This window comes from Oncorhynchus kisutch, linkage group LG2 (genome assembly GCF_002021735.2).
Source record: "Oncorhynchus kisutch isolate 150728-3 linkage group LG2, Okis_V2, whole genome shotgun sequence".
Taxonomy (NCBI): domain Eukaryota; kingdom Metazoa; phylum Chordata; class Actinopteri; order Salmoniformes; family Salmonidae; genus Oncorhynchus; species Oncorhynchus kisutch.
In genome coordinates this window covers 24,770,119-24,795,488 of record NC_034175.2, presented here as the reverse complement: position 1 = coordinate 24,795,488, position 25,370 = coordinate 24,770,119, and the positions used below count along the sequence as shown (strand labels likewise).

Here is a 25,370-nt window from a genome sequence, read left to right as displayed (position 1 = left end):
GTAGTGATAACATTGCTATTTTGAGGGTTTTGACTCGTTCTAGGAGGGAAACGATCAGCAGATGCACCAGGTGTTTCATTAAAATCCCCAGAAATAATTAGAAAAGCCTCTGAGTATTTGTTGCTTAAATCCTGTACTTTCCTGGTAAATTGGGTAAAAGGGGTCTTATTAGGAGCATGTGAGTTATGTCCATATACATTACACATTTTGAAAAAAGCATTGTCAAGTGTAACAGTTACTATGACCCATCTCCCGTTTTGTGAAGATGTGGATTCTAGAACGTCACCTTTAAACTTGTCAATAAGTGTCAAAACACCAGCAGAATGATCTTTCTATACTTGGGAGAGTACTTCTGTCCAAGGCAGAGGGACTGTCTCGTTTTGTGTACCCCTCATTATCGTTATGTGTAAATCATGCTACTTTAAAGAGATCAATAAGACCTTTCTTGACTTCATCTGGAAAAATAAATCTCACAAACTAAAAACATCTGTCCTTTCTAACAGAAGAACTGAAGGCGGTCTAGAAGTGTTGGATTTTGTTGACATAAATAAACTTTCAAGATAAACTGGTTGGAAAGATGTTTGATCAATACTGATTCAATATGGTATTTCATTCCAAATAATGTGTTTAATAAGTTGGGAGGTCTTCAATTTTTACTGAAATGTAATTATATTCCTGAAAGATTACCTGCTAAATTGGCTAGGTTTCACTAACAAGCTTTAATAATGGCCTGGAAAATGTTTCCTGCACAATTTTTCCCCACATAAAGCTCTTTTGTGGAATAATTCAGACATAAGTGGAAGGAATAAGTCAGTGTTCTACCCCAGCTGGCATGAGAGGAATATTGACTTTGTTCTTGATGTTTTCGACAACAAGGGAATTGTTCTCACATATGAACAATTTATAACATTAACATTGAAAGAATTTCCAATACCTTTCAGAGAGTTTATTTCTGTGATCAAAGCCGTTCCCAGTGGTCTAACTACACTAATGAAAACTCATCTTAGCTTTGGTAATGATCACAAAGTTGATCCAGAACTGGGATTGTGATTTTTTAAATTCTTGTTGCCAAATACTTCATACAAAAACAAAAATTCCAAAATTCTATACCAAAATTACACATTTCTTTGATTGAATGTAATTTTTTTATTAAAACATTAACCCTAGTGAACAATAACAAGAATAAAATGTTCCTAAATCATTACAATAATATTTTGTCAGAGTGATTACAATTGCACTATAATTTTTTTGTTTTGTTTTGTTTTTATTTGTTCCAGAATTTTCTTATTAATACCTGCATTCTGTTTTGTATGATATAAGAATGTAAATTGTTGATCTGTATTTTGAATAAAAATAAATAAATAAAATGAGTATGTGGACACCTGCTCGTAAAACATCTCATTCCAAAATCATGGGCATTAACAAAGGCGACCCGTCATTCAGGGCAGGTGGGCAGAGCTCGACCTGTTTTGAGCCCCACCTGTTTAGCTACAAAAATATATATACAGTATATATGTTTGTTTTTTTGTGCCTGTTTCACATGTTATTTTGGCATTAATTCATGTCACATATCAGTTTGCAAACAATGTAAAATATAAATAATAACCTTTGAGTTAATAAAGCTGCATACAAACATGGTCTCTTTTTTGCTTTCTTGAGTAAGGCAGCTCCAAAATGCAGGTGTTTCGGCCTAGCTCAGTGCTTTCTGTGGTGGAGGGGCGGCCAGCTGAATACACGGAGTGTAGGGGTTGGAAATCTCTAGGGGAGAGCTTGAAAATTCATGCCCCTTGAGTGCTGCCATAGGGTTACATTAGAAGTGCCCATCCGAGAAGGCTCAAGGTCATAGGCCAAAGATAAAATTATGTCAAATCGCGTTATATCTACCGTAGCTTTGATTGGACTGATGTCAACATACTTTCAAAATCTTAGCTAGCAAGCTAGCAGTCATCATCATGAAGTAGACAATCTACTGGCAAATCCTTTCCAATCCTTGTCATATGAAGATACATTTTAGATAAAACGGCCATTGGATATAATCGGCCATCGGCCATTGGATATAAAAATTACACATCAAGTTGTAAATCGCAAATTCAACATTGAGTGGTTTGAAAGGAATCAGTGGCTAACTGCAAGCATTGCAAAGCAATTACTAGCCTGCTATTCAGTGGAGTGGGTGTGTGGTCCAAGTTGGGTTTAATGGTTTCTTTTCCAAGCTTAAAAGGACAAACATTCAACATTTGCCATGCTGTCAATCCAGCATGACTTCTGCGGCGTTCAAAACCACTGGAAACTCGGAACTGGGAAATCTCAGACTTCAGTGAGTTCAAGACAACTGAACGGTCATCCAACTCGGAATTCCAAGTCGGGAACTCAGGCATCTTTCTAGAGCTCCGACCTGAAGATAACTGACATCATAATTCATCCTTGTTTTTTCCCCCCAGAGTTCCCAGATGTCTTGAAAGCACCATAAATCCAGAGAATGCCAGACTTTGATGACAAAGTTTGATGACAGAATTTTCCAACGAAGGACCGCCACGCCACCTTCCTGTTGAAGTGGGCACAGAACAACAAGGTGAGTCCAAAAATGTCTTGTATGCTGCTACATAAACGATGTAATATGCCAGGGAGATATGTGTACTGTAGCTAAGAAAGTAATACTAAGTATACATTGTGTAGTAAACTGTGCCTCACCCTAATAATTTGGTCCCTTTTCCCCTCATAACTTAGAATACACTGTTCTGACTTGGTGGTGCACATGTAGCCTATAGCCTGTTTCAGAGAAATGTCATCATTGAATATTGTAAGAGCTTTCATTGTCTGTGCTGTGGTGTGGGGAGGATTTCCGCAAGATCAAACATATTTTAAATGTGGTCACCCTAAGCAGGATAGGATAACTGTCACACCCTGGTCTTAGTATTTTGTGTTTTCTATATTTATTTATTCAGGCCAGGGTGTGACATGGGTTTATTTTGTGTTGTGTTTATGTATGGGGGTTTTTCGTAGGTTTTGGGATTGTGGCTTAGTGGGGTGTTCTAGCAAAGTCTATGGTTGCTTGAGGCGGTTCTCAATCAGAGGCAGGTGATTCTCGTTGTCTCTGATTAGGCAGCCATATTCTTTGAGTGTTTCGTGGGTGATTGTTCCTGTCTCTGTGTTATTGTCACCAGATAGGCTGTATAGGTTTTCAATTTCCGTTTCTTGTTTTTGTATTGTCGTGTTTATTTTCGTCATTAAACATGTATCGTATTAACCACGCTGCATTTTGGTCCGACTCTCGACAGAAGAAAACCGTAACAATAACTTATGCAGCAGGTTAGGAGACCAAGTTTAAGGTTGGGAAAGGGTTAGGGATAGCAAAATTGAAGGGGAATCTTTCCCTTTCATTGGTTAACTATCACATTTACAGCTACCCCAGTAACCACGCCCTTTGCTTGACAGCAAAACAATTCACATCTCTTGTCCCCATTCGTTTAACACGGAGTGCCTGCTCTCTCTGACCAGCAGAAACACAATTCTCACAAGACCATTTCTGGTTACCTTCACCAATTCCACAGCACCCATCTCTGTTTTCACCCACTATGAAACCACAAATGGATCAGCCAAAAGGCAAGGGTCCACTTTTTCTAAAAACTTTACTCCTAGTGTCAGTCTTATCTTTATCCTGTCCCTCGGTGCAAGCCTCGGGCTCTGAGAACTTCACCACACCTACCACCTCCGATACTTCACCCTCATTCACTTCCATTTCTCCTCCTGACTTCAGCGCACTCTGCTTACACTTTCTACCATTCTTCTTTAGCAAACCATCTCCATTTTTTTCAGCCATTTTTCACAGATTCAAGCTCACCACCTTCCTCCCTCTCTCAGACCTCCTCTGCCTCTCTTTCCCCCTCCGTATTCCAAGTATACATCTTATGATAATACTGCACTTCTCCTGACATATCTTGTTCTTGCTTTCTCAAGGGACGCCATTTAACCGGCTGTCACAATCTGCGTACTATCAGTACGAACCCCACGGTATGTAGCGCTTAACAGTGCATCCCACTTATAATGCAGTTGCTTTGTCTTGATGTTATTTTTCATCAAAAGCTACCGCAACACTTAATTTCTAACAAGAGAGCTCTCTGCCTTCCTTCTCCCCTGCCGGTCAAATGACAAAACCGGACGCTGTCCTAACCTACTACGAAAGTAACTTTTTATCGAATTGTCGTGAAAAGGGTGTGTCACTGTTGCAGAGGACATGTTCTACTGCTGGGTCATCACACTCTCCATTTTATTGGAACCAAATTGCAAAAGAAAACATTACATTTGGTTGTTGATTAGTGTTACAAATTGTATTTGCTACAGGTCACAATAAATGTAAGTTTATAGCCTATTTTGACAAATATTTTGAACCATATATGCAGTCTATTAGTAGGCATAATATAATATAGAGATGAATAAGTATAACTTAAACCAGCACAGCCCTTAAACAGCTGTTTCTTATCTTTCATTTTAGAGACTAGGCTATTCAACTAGGGACATGAGTCATGACTTCATAGATTACGGCGTGCAACGTCTGTCCAGTGAGTCTACCTTCCCCATGACAGTCACTATGGCTGCGATGCGAACAATCCTCCTGTCCTGTTTTCTTTTCACATGCGGGAAAGTTCTGGGGCTGTCAGGTGAGTGCATAAAATGGCCTAACAATATACATTCAACAATGTAAATAATGTATTTAATATAGCCTGATCAACAATAGAAAACAATGCAGCTATGTGTTGTTAGAAAGCCATTCGATAAGGCTGTAGTCGATCTATCTGCGTGTCATCAGCACTTATTTTTCCAGGAAACTTTTGGCACATCACGGATATTCACTGGGACCCAACCTATAAACACACCGAAAATCCTGAGCTTGTGTGTGCTTCTAGTGGAAAACGTCCTGTGCCCAGTGCGGGACAATTTGGAGACTACCTCTGCGATGCGCCATGGGACCTTATTAACTCCACAGTGTATGCAATGAAATACATTCTGCCAGATCCGGATTTCATCGTCTGGACAGGGTACAACAAACTAACATTTATTTTATGTAGCCCGTGTGTGTGTGTGTGTGTGTGTGTGTGTAAATGTAACTACTTGTCCATTTACCTTCTTAAAATCAAATGTTCCATTGAAGAACATTGAGGATTGCTCCCATGTACTGTATATAAAACTACACATGTGATTGACTTTATCTAAAAGAGGCCCCTTACAACAACCTGACATTTGCCCCACAGAGATGACACGCCGCATGTCCCGAATGAGGATCTGGGAGAAGAGGAGGTTCTCTCCATTATCAGCAACCTCACCCACATCATAAAGCTTGTTTTTCCAAGTTTGTCTAACCTCCATTGCTTTTGAGGGGGAAGTCACTTTGGGCCAAACTGAAATATATTTTGTTTTCCTTTTGGATATATTTGTGAAAGCCATATGATCAACTCATGTTACCTTTCAGGTACTAAAGTGTACTCAGCGCTGGGGAATCATGACTACCATCTGAAGAGCCAGCTACCCCCAGTCCAGAACAACATCTATGAACAGACAGCACAGCTGTGGCAGGGCTGGTTGGAACCAGAGTCTCAAACAACCTTCCGCACAGGTAAGCTACAACAGATCCTGCCTAGGCCTGGTCATGTAAAGTAAAAAATATATATTGGTCACATGCCCTGAATACAACAAGTGTAGATTTTACAGTGAAATGCTTACTTATGAGCCATTCCCAACAGTTTAGAGTTAAAAGATAAGACACATATTTGCTAAATAAAAAAAGGAAATAGTAATAAAATAAAAATAATATATATACAAGGAATATCAGTACTGAGTCAATGTGCAGGGGTACGAGGTAGTTGAGGTAATACAGTATGTGCATATGGGTAGGGGTATACCACTTGGGGCCAGTTTCTGGGGCACAGATTAAGCCTTCTGGACTAAAAAGCATGCTCATTTGAAATAATTAATTAAAACAACGTTTTAGTTCAGGGCTAGTGTTAATGTGTGTCTGGAAAACCAGTTAATGGAGTCTGGAATGGAATTAGTCAACTCCAGTCCAAACAGTTGTATTGTCTTTCCCTTTTATTCTTTATAGGTGGATACTATACAGAGAACCTGCTGAACCGACCAGGTTACAGGGTTGTAGTCCTCAACACTAACCTATACTATGACCAGAACAAGGTCACAGAAAACATTGACGATCCAGCCGGCCAGTTCAACTGGGCAGACCAAGTTCTTACAGAAGCTGCCAACAACAAAGAAAAGGTCTTACCACGCTCTCTATGTTGCAAGAAATAGCAAGAGAAGATAAGTGCCTAGTAACTCTGCCAGTAAAAGCCAAGCATCTGTTAGACATATAGAGATAACATACTCCTGTTTTCTTCATATTTAGTGGAGGTGATTTGGAATCAAGCTCTCATGAAGAGGTAGCCCTGTCTGAGACTTGTAAAAGCAGATGTTGCATACAGACTTTGAGGATATCCTTTTATGATTTAATCGCAATCCCACACCAATTTCTCTCTTAGGTTTACATCATTGGCCACGTTCCACCAGGGTTCTTTGAGAAGAAGCGGAATATGCCTTGGTTTCGACCCAACTTCAACAAACGTTACCTAGAACTGATCCAGAAGCATCACTCTCTAATTATCGGACAGTTCTTCGGCCATCATCACACTGACAGCTTCCGCATGTTCTACAGCTCGGAAGGTGCAGTGTCATTTAACAGATGCACATACTACAAACTTTGTTCCACCATCTCAAGACATTCATCATTAGGCAGATCCATCTGTTTCTGCTCTTTTGCCAACATTGCAATAGAGTTGCAATATCTGGGACCAGGCTAATTCAACATTTTAACATGATTGTTCAAACATTGGATGCAGAGAAAAATGTATATGTGCTGCCAATTTATAGTAGTTGTTCCTCTAATCTATAGTATCTAACCAACTGTCTTTCCCCAGGTTCCCCCATCAGTACCATGTTCCTTACCCCTGGTGTCACTCCCTGGAAGACCACCTTACCCGGGGTAATAGACGGAGCCAACAACCCTGGGATCCGCGTCTTTGAATATGACACCCAAACTCTTCTAGTCAAAGTAAGAGCCGTTGGACTCTTCTTAAAAGCCCCACAAATCTGTCAATTTAATGGTTGCTCAGAAACAAAATCTTATCACTCTGCCTCCTCCATTATTGCCTGATTAACACTATAGGGCCGAACCAAACCATACTGTGCTGGCTCAGATAGTTTCTTTTCACATTGCTCTTTCCTGTCTACCTCTCTAGCAGCACACATGTGGTCGACAACTGTGCTGGATGTGCTACCCTGCTGCTACCAACTTTGTGGAGTATTTTCTGCTTTAATAATAATAATTTCTTAAAATTCTACAGCGCTTTTCATAAAATAAAATGTCAAGGCGCTTCAAAAGCAAAAACAAAATGGAGAAGGTCAGTTCATGGCTTGATCAGATGACATTTGTCAGGGAGATGGCTGATGGAGATTGTCTTGTAGAGGACATGTAGCCACTGGAGTTCTCCTTCACAATGTGTGGCACCCACAACGAGCCGTCGGTCACAGCACTGACTGCATTCCCCCACTGCATCTCCTATTCCTCTCAAGATTAAGCTGACTACTCAATTGAGGTTTTCAAAAGCAGCCAGGTGCAACAAAAAAGCTGGTAGTGTCCAGATGCATCATTCAAGTAAAAAAAATGGCCAGCTAGCAGGGGGTGGCAGGCAGCCTAGCGGTTAGAGCGTTAGGCCAGTAACGAAAGAACCCTGGTTTGAATCCCAGAGGTGAGGAATCCGTCCATGTGCACTTGAGCACCGTTAAGTCGCTCTGGATAAAAGTGTCTACTAAAATTGAATGACTAAAATGTAGCTGGCCAAGCCAAAAATAGTTGACCTGCCAGTCCATCTGCAAAATGTGTGGGTAAAAACCATCAGATATAAGCAATAAACACACAATGTTAGCCAAAACAGCTGATTAAAATGACTACACATTTACAGCAGCTCTGTGCTTAGGCTGCTACTATGGTGCCATGGCTTCTCTCTTTTCCACATTGTTCCCCTTACTTCAATGCTGTTCCCCTTACTTCAATGCTGTTCCCTATTGCTATCACATGTGTATGTGACAAATACATTTGATTTGATTTGATTTTTAATGATGTAATGTGTGTTGTGAGTGACCCATGTAAAACACACTTTAAATCAATTCGGACTTGACTTCACTAAACTAGACTCAGTAGTGTGAAAAAGGTATTAGTGTCTCCAATCTGTCTCTCAACCCACAGGACATGGTGACCTACTACCTGAACCTGACCCATGCCAACGTGGCCCAGGCACGCTGGGAGAAAGAGTACCGCTTCACTGAGAGCTTTCGTGTGCCTGATGCCTCCCCGGCCTCCATGCACCAGGCCGTAGAGCGCATGGCCAGCGACCGCTGCTACCTGCAGAAGTACTACGAGTTCAACTCAGTCAACTACGACCTGACAGAATGCAACAGTGACTGCCGAGTTGACCACGTGTGTGCTGCTAGAGAGGTAGACTTTGAGAGGTACGAGCATTGTCTGGAGAAAGAGAGGGCATCATCGACTGGTGTTGCCATGTTGTCAGTTCTCTCTGTGGTGATCAGTATAGTCTGGGCAAGCTGTTAATGATCTCAATGTGCACCAAACATATGGACCCATTACTACTGGTTGCCTACAATGAAAGGACTGAACGGCTGCTCCAATCCATGGAGTCCTTCTCCCAAATGTTGCGATTTAAGGACATTTACCTTGATTGATTTAATCAGATAGATGAATGTATCCTTTTCTAACTTAAGATCTGTCAAGAATGCCTCTTTTTGAATATAGCAATCAGAATTCACAGATTGACTGCATGCGGCATTTTCCAGTCTGTGCATCTCAATTTCAGTCATGTACCACGCTTGTTAAAGTACGTTATGCTGTGAAAATGTAGAAGAAAATGGTTTAATAGGAAGACCTTTGATTTCAAAACTCTTTTTGTGACTTATTTTAACTCATGTTAATCGGTGTAATTTCTACCACCGGAAAATCTTTTTGATACTCTAGAGAGGCCCATCCTTTGTGGTAGACTGTAGCGAGAATGATCAATGGTTTCATTTGAATTTCTTTTTATATAGTCCCTATTTGAATAAATCACTTATTAATCTTTTGAAGATCGAGTTGGACCTAGGGCTGTGGCGGTCATGAAATTGTCAGCCGGTGATAGTCAAGCAAATAACTGCCGTCTCACGGTAACTGACCATTAATTAACATAAATGGGTTTATCTCCTGGCTTCCAGGCATAGCCTACAAGCCACTGATGCAGACCTTTGGAAGATTTACACAAGTCAATTAAATGTATATATATGTAGCCTACACCATCACAATAAATCCACTATTTATTCTAGTCTAAAGAAGCATGATATGAAGAAAATGTAGTCTATTTTGTCCTTATGTTTGGCACTAATATGGCTGTAGTTCATTTAGCAGACAAGATTTTCTTAGAATATCGTGGCATTATGTTTTATTATTATTTTATTTATAGTTTTATTATTATTATTATGAAGAATACAATTGAACATGGCTGAATAAAACAGAAAGGATATTTTCTCAAATATTTCCAAGGAAGTCCGCACATGCAGCTATTCTGTCGAGCGGTTAATAAACATGTCCTCCTATATGCTTAACTCTAAATTATTTATGCAATTTTAGTTGTTACAAACCTTGGGCTATATGTTTAGATTAATACATTCTAAAGGCTGCATGATGCGACTAATGATGATTTGAAAAAAAGTGACATGAAAGGCATGATTTGTTTCTTGTGCAGGCTGCACACACTTCTTCAAGCTCTCATTCACTCACCATGCCTCAAGTTTCTCGGCGGCATCCCCCTTGTGTCGCCATAACGCCCTCTAAAAAAATCCATGCCTTTTGCAGCCAAAGTGGCCATTGTGCCCTTGGGCTGAATATAGTAATTATAATTCCCTCCTCCCGGCTGCAGTGCCCCCGAAGCCACTTTCACTCACATGGCTCTCTCATATCTAAAATCTTATTAGCCAATGCCTGTCACGTGATCTTGTCCTTCTCACAGGCATCTCAGCTAATAAGTAGGCTACAAGTGAAGACAAACACATCGGGGATGCAACTGCATGCGTCCCTTTTATTGAATTCCGAGGCGCATATTGAAGACGTTAGAAGAACTGTCCACATTTAGCCTAATTTGTCAGGCAAAAAAATGAGTAGGTCTAACAAACAGAAACAGCACTAGCCTATAGTGCATTCGGAAAGTACTCAGACCCCTTCCCTTTTTCCACATTGTTACGTTAAAACCTTATTAAAAAATGCCCAATCTGCACACAATACCCCATAATGACAAAGCGAAAACAGGTTTATACATTTTTGCAAAAAAAAAAAAAAACTTATTTGCATACAGTACCAGTCAAAAGTTTGGACACATCTACGCATTCAAGGGTTTTTCTTAATTTTTTACTAGTTTCTACATTGTATGGAATCATGTAGTAACCAAAATATATTTTATATTAGATTCTTCGAAGTAGCCACCCTTTGCCTTGATGACAGCTTTGCATTCTCTCAACCAGCTTCATGAGGTAGTCACCTGGAATGCATTTCAATTAATAGGTGTGCCTTGTTAAAAGTTAATTGGTGAAATTTCTTTCCTTCTTAATGCGTTTGAGCCAATCAATTGTGTTGTGACAATATAGGGGTGGTATACAGACAATTTCACTATTTGGTAAAAGACCAAGTCCATATTATGGCAAGAACAGCTCAAATAAGCAAAGAGAAATGACAGTCCATCATTATTTGAAGATGTGAAGGTCAGTCAATCCGGAAAATTTGAATGTTTCTTCAAGTGCAGTTGCAAAAACAAACTAGAGCTATGATGAAACTAGCTCTCATGAGGACCGCCACAGGAAAGGAAGACCCAGAGTTATCTCTGCTGCAGAGGATAAGTTCATTAGAGTTACCAGCCTCAGAAATTGCAGCCCAAATAAATGCTTTACAGAGTTCAAGTAACCGACACATCTCAACATCAACTGTTCAGAGGAGACTGTGTGAACCAGGCCTTCATGGTCGAATTGCTGCTAAGAAACCATTACTAAAGGACACCAATAAAAAGAGACTTGCTTAGGCCAAGAAGCACGAGCAATGAACATTAGACCGGTGGAAGTCTGTCCTTTGTTCTGATGAGTCCAAATTTGAGATTTTTGGTTCTAACTGCCGTGTTTTTGAAACCTAGAGTAGGTGAACAGATTATATCCACAGGTATGGTTCCCACCGCGAAGCATGGAGGTGGCGGTGTGATAATGCTTTGCTGGTGACACTGATTTATTTACACTTAACCAGCATGGCTACCACAGCATTCTGCAGTGATACGCCATCCCATCTGGTTTGCGCTAAGAGGGACTATAATTTGTTTTTAAACAGGACAATGGCCCAACTCACATCCAGGCTGTGTAAGGGCTATTTGACCAAGAAGGAGAGTGATGGAGTACGGCTTCAGATGACCTGGCCTCCACAATCACCCGACCTCAACCCAATTGAGATGGCTTGGGATGAGTTAGACCGCAGAGTGAAGGAAAAGCAGCCAACAAGTGCTCAGCATATGTGGTATCTCCTTCAAGACTGTTGAAAACCATTCCAGGTGAAGCTGGTTGAGAGAATAGTGTGCGAAGCTGTCCTCAAGGCAAAGGGTGGCTACTTTGAAGAATCTCAAATGTAACACTTTTTTTGGTTACTACATGATTCCATGTGTGCTATTTGACCTCCAATAGTAAAATAAAGAAAAACCCTTGAATGAGTAGATCTGTCCAAACTTTTGACCGGTACTGTAAGTATTCAGACCCTTTGCTGTGAGACTCAAAATTGAGCTCAGATGCATCCTGTTTCCAATGATCATTCTTAATATGTTTCTACAACTTGATTGGAGTCAACCTGTGGTAAATTCAATTGATTTGACATGATTTGGAAAGGCACACACCTGTGTATATTAAAGTCCCACAGTTGACAGTGCATATCAGAGCAAAAACAAAGCCACGAGGTCGATGGAATTGTCCATAGAGCTCCGAGACAGGATTGTGTCGAGGCACAGATCTGTGGAAGGATATAAAAAAATGTCTGCAGCATGAAGGTCCCCAAAAACCCAGTGGCATCCATCATTCATAAATGTAAGAAGTTTGGAACCACCAAGACTATTCTTAATGCTGGCCACCCAGCCAAACTGAGCAATCAGAGGAGAAGGGCCTTTGTCAGGGAGGTGACCAAGAGCCCGATGGTAACTCTGACAGAGCTCAAGAGTTCCTCTGTGGAGATGGTTGTCCTTCTGGAAGGTTCTCCCATCTCTGCAGCACTCCACCATTCAGACCTTTATGGTAGTGGCCAGACAGAAGCCACTCCTCAGTAAAAGGCACCTAAAGACTCTCAGACCATAAGAAACAAGATTCTCTGGTCTGATGAAACCAAGATTGAACTCTTTGGCCTAAATGCCAAGTGACACGTCTGGAGGAAACCTGCCACCATCCCTACGATGAAGCATGGTGGTGGCAACATCATGCTGTGGGGATGTTTTCAGCGGTAGGGACTGGGAGACTAAGTCAGGATCAAGGGAAAAATGAACAGAGCAAAGTACAGAGAGATCCTTGATGAAAACCTACTCCAGAGCACTCAGGACCTCAAACTGGCGCGAAGGTTAACCTTTCAACAGGACCACGACTCTAAGCACACAGCCAAGACAACACAAGAGGGGCTTCGGGACAAGTCTTTGAATGTCCTTGAGTGGCCCAGCCAGAGCCCGGACTTGAACCTGATCGAATATCTCTGGAGAGACCTGAAAATAGCTGTGCAGCAACACTCCCCATTCAACCGAACAGAGCTTGAGAGGATCTGCAGAGAAAAATGGGATAAACTCCCCAAATACAGGTGTGCCAAGCTTAGCGTCATACCCAAGAGGAATCGAGGCTGTAATCGCTGCCAAAGGTGCTTCAACAAAGTACTGAGCAAAGAAAGGGTCTGAATATTTATGTAAATGTCATCTGTTTTTTCTAAAAACCCATTTTTTGCTTTGTCATTATGGGGTAGTGTGTAAATTGATGAGGGGAAACAAGGCTGTAACGTAACAAAATGTGGAAAAAGTCAAGGGGTCTGAATACTCCTCCCGAATGCACTGCATGTCAGTCTACTATTCCCCATAGTACAAAAGTTGACCTATTCTATTGGACCTATTCTACTTGCTCAATAAATAAATGTTCCAAACATAGCCTACTCTGGGACAGTCGTAGGATGCAATAGAGCCCAAATTCATGCAACCCCTCAAATCAAAAAAACGTTTAAAAGCAATGAGTCTTATGCAACAGGTTAGAACGCTTAGCTTAAAATGTTGATAACCCTAACCCTAACTATTAGGCTATTTCTTCACATTATAAGCGCAAATGTTCCTAAATGCAGTCAATCAATGCGATTGTGTGTAATGCTTTATTGTATAGGTGCATTTTTAATGGTAAAAATGATCTTCCCCAAACTTGAAACTCACACGCCATCTACGTATGTATGCCAGCTTTACAACTACACCGGTTGTAAAGCAAATTAAGGTGCTTAATATTAAGAAGTTATTTGGCCACTTTAGTTGTGATACAAACCTTGTTAAAACACATAGGCCTATGGGCTAGGCTACATGAGGCGTGCAACTATTATTTGAAAAAAAGTTGCAAAAAAAAGGCATGTGCTGTTTCTTGCCTTACTGCACATTCTGGGCATCATTCACAATTGATAATACATCATTCACAAGTGATAAGCTAATATTGTCACCCATCAGACTATTCTTCATTTAATGTCGTCTTTACATATACTAAATAATGTGTTAAATTAGTTTTGATTTACAAGGAACAAAAATATAAAACACAATGTGCGAAGTGTTAGTCCCATGATTAATTTGCTGAAATGAAAGATCCCAGAAATGTTCCATGTGCCAAGATAATCCATCCACCTGACAGATGTGGCATATCAATAATCTGATTAAACAGCATGATCATTACACAGGTACACCTTGTGCTGGGGACAATGTAAGGCCACTCTAAAATGTGCAGTTGTCACACAACACAATGCCAAAGATGTCTCAAGTGTTGAGGGAGTGTGCAATTGGCATGCTGACTGCAGGAATGTCCACTGGAGCTATTGCCTGAAAAAGTCACGTTAATGTCTCTACAATAAGCCACCTCCAATATCATTTAAGAGAATTTGGCAGTAGGTCCAACCGGCCGACCGCTTACCACTCGTAACCACGTCAGCCCAGGACCTCCACTTCCGGCTTCTTCACCTGCGGAATCGTCTGGAATTTGTTCACGTGGAACTTGACTGCAGTCATGACTCGTGACTGCCGGTGGTGGTAACATGGTCAGTGTAACAGCTCTAGTAGGACCCTGCAGTATTGTTTTTAAAGTAATAAACGTCTAATACGCGTCATGATAATATTTGCTCGTGTCCATACAACAAGTATTGGGAACTCTATAAAATAGCTTCATCTTTCCCAAATGTTTATTAGTGTTTTACCAGAACACCATCTGTTGCATAACCACGTTAGCCTGGTCCCAGATCTATTTGTGCCGTCTTGCATAGTAATAACCATAGGAGTTGCCAAGACAGCACAAACCGATCTGGGACCAGGATATAACAATGTTACCATGCAGGAGAAATAAACATGTAGACAATACATAATGTTGTCAAGGAATCCATGACCATTCTGAATTTTTTTCCATGAACTGTTGTCAGGAAAGATTACTTAAAGTGGTGCTAATAACATATACAGTGGGCTCCAAAATTAATGGCACCACTGACTGGCAATGCACAAATAACGCTTAAACAAATATAAACAATAGAATTGTAGAGAAACTCAAAATACCAACATGTGAATAATATAATACTTTGTTTCAATGGAAACAACCAAAATAATGTATTAATTAAAAATCAATGTCCTCCAAATCAAGGTTTCACAATTAATGGCACCCTTAAAGATTATTGTAATTAACATCTACCAATAATAAACCACAAATTAAATTCCACTTATTTAAGTTTATCTAAGCCTTAAGGAACTATATTGAGCATATCCATCACTTCCTGTTTCACTAGGGTATAAAAATGAGGTAACACACATGCAATATCCCACTGTCATCCAACACCATGAAGAAAACAAAAGAACTGGCAGTTCAAAAGAGACAGATGGTCGTAGACCTTCATAAATCTGGTAATGGCTACAAGAAGATCCACAAACGATTGAATATACCACTGAGCACTGTCAGGGCAATTATTAAAAAATGCAAAAGATATGGAATAGTTGAAAACCTCAAAACGCAAATGCATTTTGCCCCCCAGGATAGGGAGGAGGATGGTGAGAGAAGCAACAAAATCCCCAAGAATCACTGTGAAAGAATTGCAGGCCTTGGTGGCGTCTTGTGGTCACCAGGTTTCAAAAATCACCATTAAACGGCTCCTCCACAACCACAGGCTCTTTGGAAGGGTTGCCAGAAGAAAGCCCTTTCTGACCACAAGACACAGACACAAGTGCTTGGAGTTTGCCAACCATAATTTACATTATGACTGGAAGAAGGTGCTCTGGTCAGATGAGACCAAAATCAAAAGTTTTGGTCAGATACAGCATCGGCATGTTTAGCGTCGAAACAGAGATGCATACAAGGAGAGGCACCTCATACCCACGGTGAAATATGGTGGTGGATTAGTGATGTTTTGGGGCTGTTTTAATTCCAGAGGTCCAGGGGCACTGGTTAAGATTGATGGCATAATGAATTCCACCAAGTATCAGGTAATTTTGGCTGACAATCTGGTTGCCTCTGCCAGAAGGCTGGGACTTGGCCGTAGGTGGACTTTCCAACAAGACAATGGCCCGAAACATACCTTAAGATTCACACAGAAAGGGTTCTATGACAACAAAATCGATGTTCTGCCATGGCCATCTCAGTTGCCGGACCTCAATCCAAACGAAAACCTGTGGGCTGAGTGGAAGAGGGCAGTTGACAAACCCAAGAATGTGAAGGATCTTGAAAGGATCTGCATAGAGGAATGTTCCAAAATCCCTCCAAATGTGTTCCTTAACCTTGTCAAACATTACAGGAAAAGACTCCATGCTGTTATCCTTGCCAGAGGTGGTTGCACTAAGTACTAAATGAGGAGTGCCAATAATTATGAAACCTTGATTTTGGTTCAATTTATTTTGTTTTAAATAATTGTATGATTTTGGTTGGTTCCATTGAAACATTAATAAAGTACAGTATTTCTCACATGTTGGTATTTTGAGTTTCTCTCTATAATTATATTGTTTATAGTATTGTTTGTGCATTGCCAGTCGGGGGTGCCAGTCATTTTGGAGCTGTATAGTGGACTTTGAGCCTCTACGGAAAATATGTGTGCTTGCAACCGTTGAACGTGCCGGGACTTCGTTTTGTATGCAGGGTCGTATTCATTTGGGCACCCAGTGCAAAAGACTGTTTCTTATTAGACCAGGTAGTCCCTTCCTGTTTCAGTCCATTTTCTTCCGTTTGGTGCCTAATGAACATGACCCTGAGAACAGCTGGGGCTGGTCAAAAGAGGGGTCACACGACCAGGACCTGTTTGGCTGAGGTGAACGGCTGCATGGCAGTGTCCAGTGCTTGCCGGAAGTCTTGGAGGCCTACCTCGGAACAGGCAGGTGCGGTCAGTTTTCCCTGGCGGATCAGGAAGCAGAGCTCATCCAGCAGTCCCTGTAAGAACCCCTCATCTGGAGAGACAGAAAGATACATAGAGACATAACATAAACTCAGAAAAAAAGACAAGATTCAACAACTGAGACATAAACTGAACAAGTTCCACAGACATGTGACTAACAGAAATGGAATAATGTGTCCCTGAACAAAGGGAGGGGTGGGTCAAAATCAAAAGTAACAGTGAGTATCTGGTGTGGCCACCAGCTGCATTAAGTACTGCAGTGCATCTACTCCTCATGGACTGCACCAGATTTGCCAGTTCTTGCTGTGAGATGTTACCTCACTCTTCCACCAAGGCACCTGCAAGTTCCTGGACATTTCTGGGGGGAATGGCCCTAGCCCTCACCCGCCGATCCAACAGGTCCCAGACATGCTCAGTAGGATTGAGATCCGGGCTACTTGCTGGCCATGGCAGAACACTGACATTCCTGTCTTGCAGGAAATCATGCACAGTATGAGCAGTATGGCTGGTCGCATTGTCATGCTGGAGGGTCCAGCCTCTCTCAGTCCAGCATGTCCAAGCTATTTGCGGACAGTCTGAGCACTGATGGAGGGATTGTGCATTCCTGGTGTAACTCGGGCAGTTGATGTTGCATCCTGTACCTGTCCCACATGTATAATGTTCGGATGTACCGATCCTGTGCAGGTATTGTGCCATGGTCTGCCACTGTGAGGACGATCAGCTGTCCGTCCTGTCTTAGGCGTCTCACAGTACGAACATTACAATTTATTGCAATGGCCACGTCTGCAGTCCTCATGCCTCCTTGCAGCATGCCAAAGGCACGTTCACGTAGATGAGCAGGAACCCTGGGCATCATTCTTTTTGGTGTTTTTCAGATGCAGTAGAAAGGCCTCTTCAGTGTCTTAAGTTTTTATAACTGTGACCTTAATTGCCTACCGTCTGTAAGTTGTTAGTGTCTTAACGACCGTTCCACAGGTGCATGTTAATTGATTGTTTTTTGTTCATTAAACAAACATGGTAAACAGTGTTTAAACCCTTTACAATGAATCTGTGAAGTTATTTGGATTTGTAGGAATTGTCTTTGAAAGACAGGGTCCTGAAAACGGGACGTTTCTTTTTTGCTGAGTTTATTAAAAGCCATATTATAAAAGACATTATAGAAACTCTTCTATATAACAGGTTATAAAGCATCATACCGGCAGGCTATTGAAAGTAATGTTTGATACTGGACATTCAGAGGGACAAAATTAAAAGTATCATGTGTCTCACTCATAGCTTGGACCCACCATAATGGAATGTGAAGAATGCAGAGCAAAGACCTGTCTCTCCAGACTCCTACATATTTAGTGTGTGTATTGTATCTAAATACTCCTGGCTCACCCCGAGAGTGGGTTATCTTCCACTGGGTGACCCAGAACCCTTGCACATTTTTGAAGATCAGGGCGCTCTGGGAAGAGGACAGACAATATATTTTTTGTAAGTACGTACAACACACAAGTGGTTTCCATAGGTATTCACATTTAAAGATATCACCATGTCTGTGAGAGGGAGAGAGAAAACGGTCTGTTGAAATAGTTCCTAGAGGAACGTGGTAGAAAAGGGTAGTATTACAGGAAGTAGCAGTCTTACCACAGGAACAGTGATTGGCTGCTTGGTCATCCCTCCATACGTCACCATCGACCCTCCAACTCTGAAAGAGTGGGGGTGGGGACTATTTACTTGATCAGATATCAATGCTGCCTCAGGGTCTCCTCTTTGATCACGTGACTGGCGCCCATGGCCTTCAGCCTGTCAATAAGCTGTGTGAGGTCTGGCCTGTGAAAAGGGACACACAAGTACATGCCGTTCTTCAACACGGGCCTTCTTGAATACGCAACCTTGCTTAAAATAATCACTGCTCTCAAAAGGAAGTTTCTATAGCAGTCTCTCTCACACATAGACATCACTTTATTAGGGTAATGGGCAATATTATGACAGTGGGTTACTTACAACAACCCGGTTATAGAACAAGACTCAGTGCTGTTTTCATTATATCAGTTTCCCAGCTGATAACCCAGTGTTATCATGAGGGCTGGATTCCCCCCCTCCTTCAGCTGCTGAAAGGTCACATTCTTAATCGGTCACTAATTCAGATGTTCTCTTTTAGAAATGTAGATTAGTGCAGTATGCATTGGTTCTATTCACTTGGCACCAAAGAAATCAGACTGAAACGGGGAGGGAGTCGAGGGACTACCTGGACTTGACCCAGAAGAAAAACTCATTTTTGTTTTCTGTTGCAAAATATTTTCAGTTGCCATGCCCTAATGAATACGAACTGGCCGTTTGGATTTACCTGTCTCTGACCACGTTGATGGTTTGGATCTCCCTTGCAGCAGCAATCTCATATGACAGCCTGATCCACACATCTGTTGGCTGCATTCTGGATCACTGTGTCACCTGGAATGAACTCACATACAAAGAGCAGTGCAATACTGAAGGAGGAAAGTATATGGTGGGGGCAATTAAGCTTGGAATGTACTGAGGGTAGTTAAAGTGATCACATGTGGCAGGCATTGATAAGGGGAGAGAGCCATGGATTAGTTATGAAGGGGGGGGGGGGGGGGGTTGAGATCAGGTCAGCCTGCGTTAAGGGAGAAATAAAAGTTTATGGCCCGTATCACAGTGTAGGCAGGAAATACACAATGTTTGTACAGATATGTAGGAGACTCGGAGGAAGGGTTAAATATCAGTGCTTGTGTGAAAAGGTTTTTGTCTATTGCAACTGTATTGACCCGCTGGGAAGCTTTCATAGTGTCTGTTGAGTTTTTACTCTGAAAATCAGAACCTAACACTTTTCAGCAACTTAAGTGGATGTATAACAAGGCCAGAATCATATAGCACTGCTTGGCTTAGACGCAGTAGTGTGAAAAGGGTATTGGATAAGGGTACAATGGGCAAAAATGGGTAACAGCTAGCTTACTATCTACATGTTGAAATGGTGAACTTAGCACACCTGGTTTCAGCTCCTCAAAGTCAGAGAGCATCCTAAAGGCAGTGCAGGGGTTAACACCCAGTGTGGCTGCAGAGAACAGGGGGATGTCATTGGGCAGTGAGATCACATCGTCTTCAGCTATAACCGCTGCTGTCCTCCACGTCCCTGCTCAGAGAGAGGGAGAAAAGGACGGGGTCGTATTCATTAGGCACCAAATAGAAGAAAAAGGACTAAAACAGGGAGGGACCACCTAAACTTGTCCAAGTACTTGTTTTTGTTTTCCGTTGCAAAACGTTTGAATACTCTGTACCCCACCCTAATGAATAAGGCCCTGGGGCCTAATTTATAAACATTGTGTGGGCACAAAATATGTCCCAAAACATAAGTATGCCAGTTCATGTAAAAGTTGGCATTTATAAAAACTGGACTTCACGCAAGAATGTACCTATCCTCCTGCAAACTTTAGACCATGGATACTTCTAGTGGTTGAAGTATTGCATTGCAAGAAGGCATGAGTAGCCTCGTAGTAGCCTTGTGCAAATGCGTATTATGATGACACTCTTATTCGTAACAAAAAAACAGGTGGCGAAATATAGTAACAAGATGCAATCATTTGCGGTTAGTGAGAAGAGCGTAAACCCAATTTATATCTTTGCATGCTAAAATAATTAGAAATAGGCTTATACTGTGTATCCTATTATTTAATTTTCATGATCAGTGCAGAATAAATTCCTCACATTTTCTGACTGTGATGGTTTCATAGGCTACTCGCAGAATAGCCTATAGGCCTACAACAAGTTAGGATAGATGACCATTTGTCCCATCATTTAACTGGACACACTTCACAGTAGTAAATAGTACGATAAACTGAGCTTCAGATTGTAATGGTAGAACAGACGGTTCACCTTTTCGAAAGGCGTTTGTAGGCTAGCCTTTGAACTGTAATGTGAAATGTATTGAGGAGACAATTTCATATAACATAAATCATACACCCTATATACAAAAGTATGTGGACACCCCTTTAAATTAGTGGATTCGGCCATTTCAGCGACACCGGTTGCTGACAGGTGTATAAAATCTAGCACACAGCCATGCAATCGCCATATAAATATATTGGTAGTAGAAGGGCCTTACTGAAGAGCTCAGTCACTTTCAACGTGGCACCGTCATAGGATGTCACCTTTCCAACAAGTCAGCTCGCCAAATTTCTGCCCTGCTAGAGCTGCCCTTGTCAACTGTAAGTGCTGTTATTGTGAAGTGGAAACGTCTAGGAGCAACAACGGCACCATTGAACACCTTTGGGATGAAAGGTGTTAAATGGAGTTGAGCCAGGCCTAATTGCCTATCATCAGTGCCCAACCTCACAAATGCTATTGTGGCTGAATGGAAGTAAGTCCCTGCAGCAATGTGGATGCTGTTATAGCAGAAAAGGGGGGACCAACTCCATTTTAATGCCCATCATTTTTGAATGAGATGTTCGAAGAGCAGGTGTCCTAATACTTTTGGTCATGATATGTATATCATAACATTTTCAGAATAAATTCCTCACCTTTTCTGGGCATGATGAGTTTATATTTCCTGTAGTATCCATACACCAAATTACCCAGCACATCTCTCATTTAATTGTGACTATTAGTTAGGCTATTATAATGTCAAGTTTTTTTCTCCATGCATCTGACAGGGTGCGCAGTTGATAACATACAGTAGAATGGGCAGTGCAGCATATTTAGGTTCGGGAAAAAGGTCTACAACAAATTACAATTGTTTTTGTCTTTCAGAAAAGGTCAGATACCGCAAAAGGTCAGATACCGCAAATGGCACTGCAAAATAAAACATTCTGCCAACACCTCCAAAGACATTTGATCAAGTTCACCGTTGCTATTTCCTTGAGATACTATCTTTACCTAATTCCAATACTTCCAAACAGCAAATAAAGGCGTTAGTGTGCCCATAAAAGGTGAATGATGGGAATTCTTCAGGCCGAGTTATAATGCTTGTTCACGCGTGCACAGTTTCACGACAGGTCTGATTTATAACGAGAAACATGCGTACGTATGGCATCATTTATAACCGTTGCGTAAAATTCACACTAAATATCTGCGTGCGCCATTTCTGTAAAGACTGCACACATACAAAATATTGAGATTTATAAACTTGGCGCACGCCATTTTCGCATGTTTCCGTTATAAATCAGACCCGCCCTGAAACTGTGAAAAACGCCCTTCATTCAGCTTTTATGGTGACAATAATTCCCTTATTTGCTGTACACTTTGTAAGTATTCGAATTAGGCCGATGCATTTTCCTAAAGGAAATAGCAATAGCAAACTTGATCAAATGTCTTCGAAGGTGATGCCAGAATGTTAAACTTTTGCAGTGACATTTACTGTAGGCCTAGGCTATCTGACAGACAAAAGGTTTATGAAAGACAACAACAATTGCAAATTGCTATGGACCTGTAACAGACCGTCTGAATTTAATAGGGACCAATGTTTTGGATTTTCTCATTCTCGAATTCTGAAACATGATCTACTCATGGTGGTAGCCATACACACATCAATGCAAAAGATCAACTCTCTGTTCACCTGTTCAATTCTACTGTATGTTATAAACCAGCTTCCTTTCTGATACATAGAGCAAAATACTTGAAATAATAGCCTATCTAATAGGCCCAATTAAATGAGAGATGTGCATGATAATTTGTGTAGGCTATGGCTACTACGAGAATATGAACCCATCATGACCAGAAAAGGTGAAGAATTTATTGATGGTGATGAAAAATGGATTATGTGTATGAATGCAATATTGTCTACTCAAGAAATGTGAAATTAAAGTATTCAGAAGTAAGCTACAGATGTAACCTACAACTGTCTGTTCCACTGTTAATAAACTGTGTTCCCGATCGGATGGCATAGAGCAAAATACTTAAATTAGCTTGTCTATTTTACTACTGTGAAGTGGGTCCAATTAAATGAGAGATAGGATGAATGTTATCCTTGTTGTAGGCCTAGGCTAACTATTTATGCCTATGCTACCTCGTAATTATAAAACCATCACAGAAAAGGTGAGGAATTTATTATGAAATGATCATGGAAATTAAATAAATAATAGTCTAGGAAATAGATGCCTATTTCTACATATTTTAAAATACAATGAAATCAAATGTATTTTCTCTCTTCTCACTAACGGCAAATGATTGCATATTGTTATTAACCTGTTTATTGTTATAAATAAGCCTGTTGGACTAGAAACCGAAAGGTTGCAAGTTCAAACTCCCGAGCTGACAAGGTACAGATCTGTCGCTCTGCCCCTGAACAGGCAGTTAACCCACTGTTCCTAGGCCGTCATTGAAAATAAGAATTTGTTCTTAACTGACTTGCCTGGTTAAATAAAGGTCAAATAAATAAATATCCCCCATTTGAACAAAATTGCAACGCAATACTTCAACCGCTATAAACTGTCCGTAGGCATGGTCTAAAGTTTGGGGGGAGGTGAGCAAATTTTCACGTCAAGTTCAGGTTTTATAAATGACAACTTTTGCATGAAAGCTGGCTTTGGTGTAATGGTTTTTCTCCTCTTCGTCTGAAGAGGAGAGGCGAGAAGGATCGGAGGACCAATATGCGGCATGGTAAGTGTCCATATCGTGTTTAATAACAAAAACACTGAACACTAGGAAATACAAAAACAATAAACGAATACGTGAAATGACAAAAACCGAAACAGTACTGTGGTGAAAAACACAGACACGGAAACAAACACCCCCAACAAACGGTGAAACACAGGCTACCTAAATATGATTCTCAATCAGAGACAACTAATGACACCTGCCTCTGATTGAGAACCATACTCGGCCAAAACATAGAAATCCCAAAATCATAGAAAACAAACATAGACTGCCCACCCCAAATCACGCCCTGACCATACTAAATAACGACAAAACAAAGGAAATAAAGGTCAGAACGTGACATTTGGGGTATATTTAGTAGATTTGCACGGTTTATAAATGATGCCCCTGGTTTCTAAGGCATCAAGGGCCGTTGAAAGGGCTTGAATGTAAACCTAGACAGATATTTCAGCTCAGTAGTATCTCGTGAGCATTAAAGTATTAACGCACCTAAACCAGCATCTCTTGGGATCACCTGGGCCACTCCCTCGTTTCCTCCTACTGCTGGAAGGTCAGGTAGGATGGCATAGGTACCTGCAGGACCAAATACGGACATTGGCTTTGGATATAAAATAACTATGGTTAGGATCGATTTGATCTCGATCCAGTTCATTCATGACAGGAACTAAACAATAAATGTAATTGTGTGTGTCACCAGTGTGTGTTGTTTTTTTCTTTCCTTTTTTTTTTTTACCTTGGATCATGTTTATGTGAGAAGGATTGATGGGGGCTGCCAACAACTTTACAAGGACACTCTTAGCACCAACAGAGCTCCATGCTCTCCAACCTGTAAAACACACAAGACACATTTGAAGTCTTCTGGATTCTCTCTTCCGATACATCTGTAACTATGACAGTACGTCACGGCAGCATTGCATTTACATCCAGACTCAATGGTACATAGTACTCAATATTTTAACATAGCTAACATTCTTACTGAACAACTTGAGAAGGCTCCCCGTGGTTTCTGTACAATAGGGCCATACAACCATTGATTGAAGATTCAGTTGAATACTTACAAATTCTACCCCTTGCGCTTGATAGCTGTTGTTGTTGCGTGGTGGATCCACTGGTGAAGGTTCTACATACTGTATGCCTCATCACCTCGGTTATTTTACATAATAACCATGCGATACTTGACACCTTCATTTTAAATCATAAAAAGCATAAACCCTGGCCATCTTGGATTAACCCTTGGCATGTCAGAGTCAAGTAGGCGTTCCACCACTTCCGAATTCGCCAGAGAAAGTTCCGCCCCCCCATTCATTTCCTAAAGGAGCACGCAGAGCAATGCGCAAGAGCGGTGACCTGCTGTACTTTATGCAAATTTCACGTTGCCACCACTGCGGTTAGTTAACCAAGTGGGTGAGTAGCAGAAGATTGCTCATGAAACACAGTTCAGCCTGTCATTAGTTCTGAGCAAGCACAACAAAAAAGATGGAGGAAAGCAAATCATTGCTATGTCTGGTTTTCCAATTCTATATGATTTTTCTTTGCTAAACTCAGCAAAAAAAGAAACGTCCTCTCACTGTTAACTGCGTTTATTTTCAGCAAACTTGTGTAAATATTTGTATGAACATGATTCAACAACTGAGACATAAACTGAACAAGTTCCACAGACATGTGACTAACAGAAATTGAATAATGTGTGCCTGAACAAAGGGGGAGGTCAAAATCAAAAGTAACAGTCAGTATCTGGTGTGGCCACCAGCTGAATTAAGTACTGCAGTGCATCTCCTCCTCATGGACTGCACCAGATTTGCCCGTTCTTGCTGTGAGATGTTACCCCACTCTTCCAACAAGGCACCTGAAAGTTACCTGACATTTCTGGGGGGAATGGCCCTAGCCCTCACCCTCCGATCCAACAGGTCCCAGACGTGCTCAATGGGATAGAGAACACTGACATTCCTGTCTTGCAGGAAATCACACACAGAATGAGCAGTATGGCTGGTGGCATTGTCATGCTGGAGGGTCATGTTAGGATGAGCCTACAGGAAGGGTA

At 41.2% G+C, this 25,370-nt stretch overlaps 1 protein-coding gene and 1 pseudogene across 2 annotated transcripts; one reads left to right on the top strand and one right to left on the bottom strand.

Moving 5' to 3' along the window:
- Positions 1 to 3,819: 3,819 nt before the first annotated feature.
- Positions 3,820 to 9,687, top strand: smpdl3b (sphingomyelin phosphodiesterase acid like 3B). Of its 2 annotated transcripts, none has more exons than XM_031791503.1 (9): positions 3,820 to 4,011; positions 4,493 to 4,658; positions 4,823 to 5,036; positions 5,250 to 5,347; positions 5,468 to 5,611; positions 6,098 to 6,267; positions 6,528 to 6,708; positions 6,963 to 7,096; positions 8,291 to 9,687. In XM_031791503.1, exons 2-9 carry the CDS (start codon positions 4,517 to 4,519, stop codon positions 8,651 to 8,653), a joined length of 1,446 nt encoding a protein of 481 aa, XP_031647363.1. In that variant the 5' UTR covers positions 3,820 to 4,011; positions 4,493 to 4,516; the 3' UTR covers positions 8,654 to 9,687. The 2 variants fall into 2 exon arrangements, with proteins under 2 accessions (XP_031647363.1, XP_020365048.1); XM_020509459.2 differs by lacking the exon at positions 3,820 to 4,011 and adding an exon at positions 4,211 to 4,353 and having other exon boundaries at positions 8,291 to 9,180.
- Positions 9,688 to 13,481: 3,794 nt separating this feature from the next.
- LOC109910375 (enoyl-[acyl-carrier-protein] reductase, mitochondrial-like) lies at positions 13,482 to 24,917 on the bottom strand (annotated as a pseudogene).
- Positions 24,918 to 25,370: the final 453 nt, after the last annotated feature.

Coding starts and splice junctions, on each gene's coding strand:
- smpdl3b (XM_031791503.1), top strand. CDS start 4,517: ATGAGTCATGACTTCATAGATTACGGCGTGCAACGTCTGTCCAGTGAG. Junction 5,037..5,249: donor GATTTCATCGTCTGGACAGG/GTACAACAAACT, acceptor TTTGCCCCACAG/AGATGACACGCCGCATGTCC. Junction 5,348..5,467: donor CATAAAGCTTGTTTTTCCAA/GTTTGTCTAACC, acceptor GTTACCTTTCAG/GTACTAAAGTGTACTCAGCG.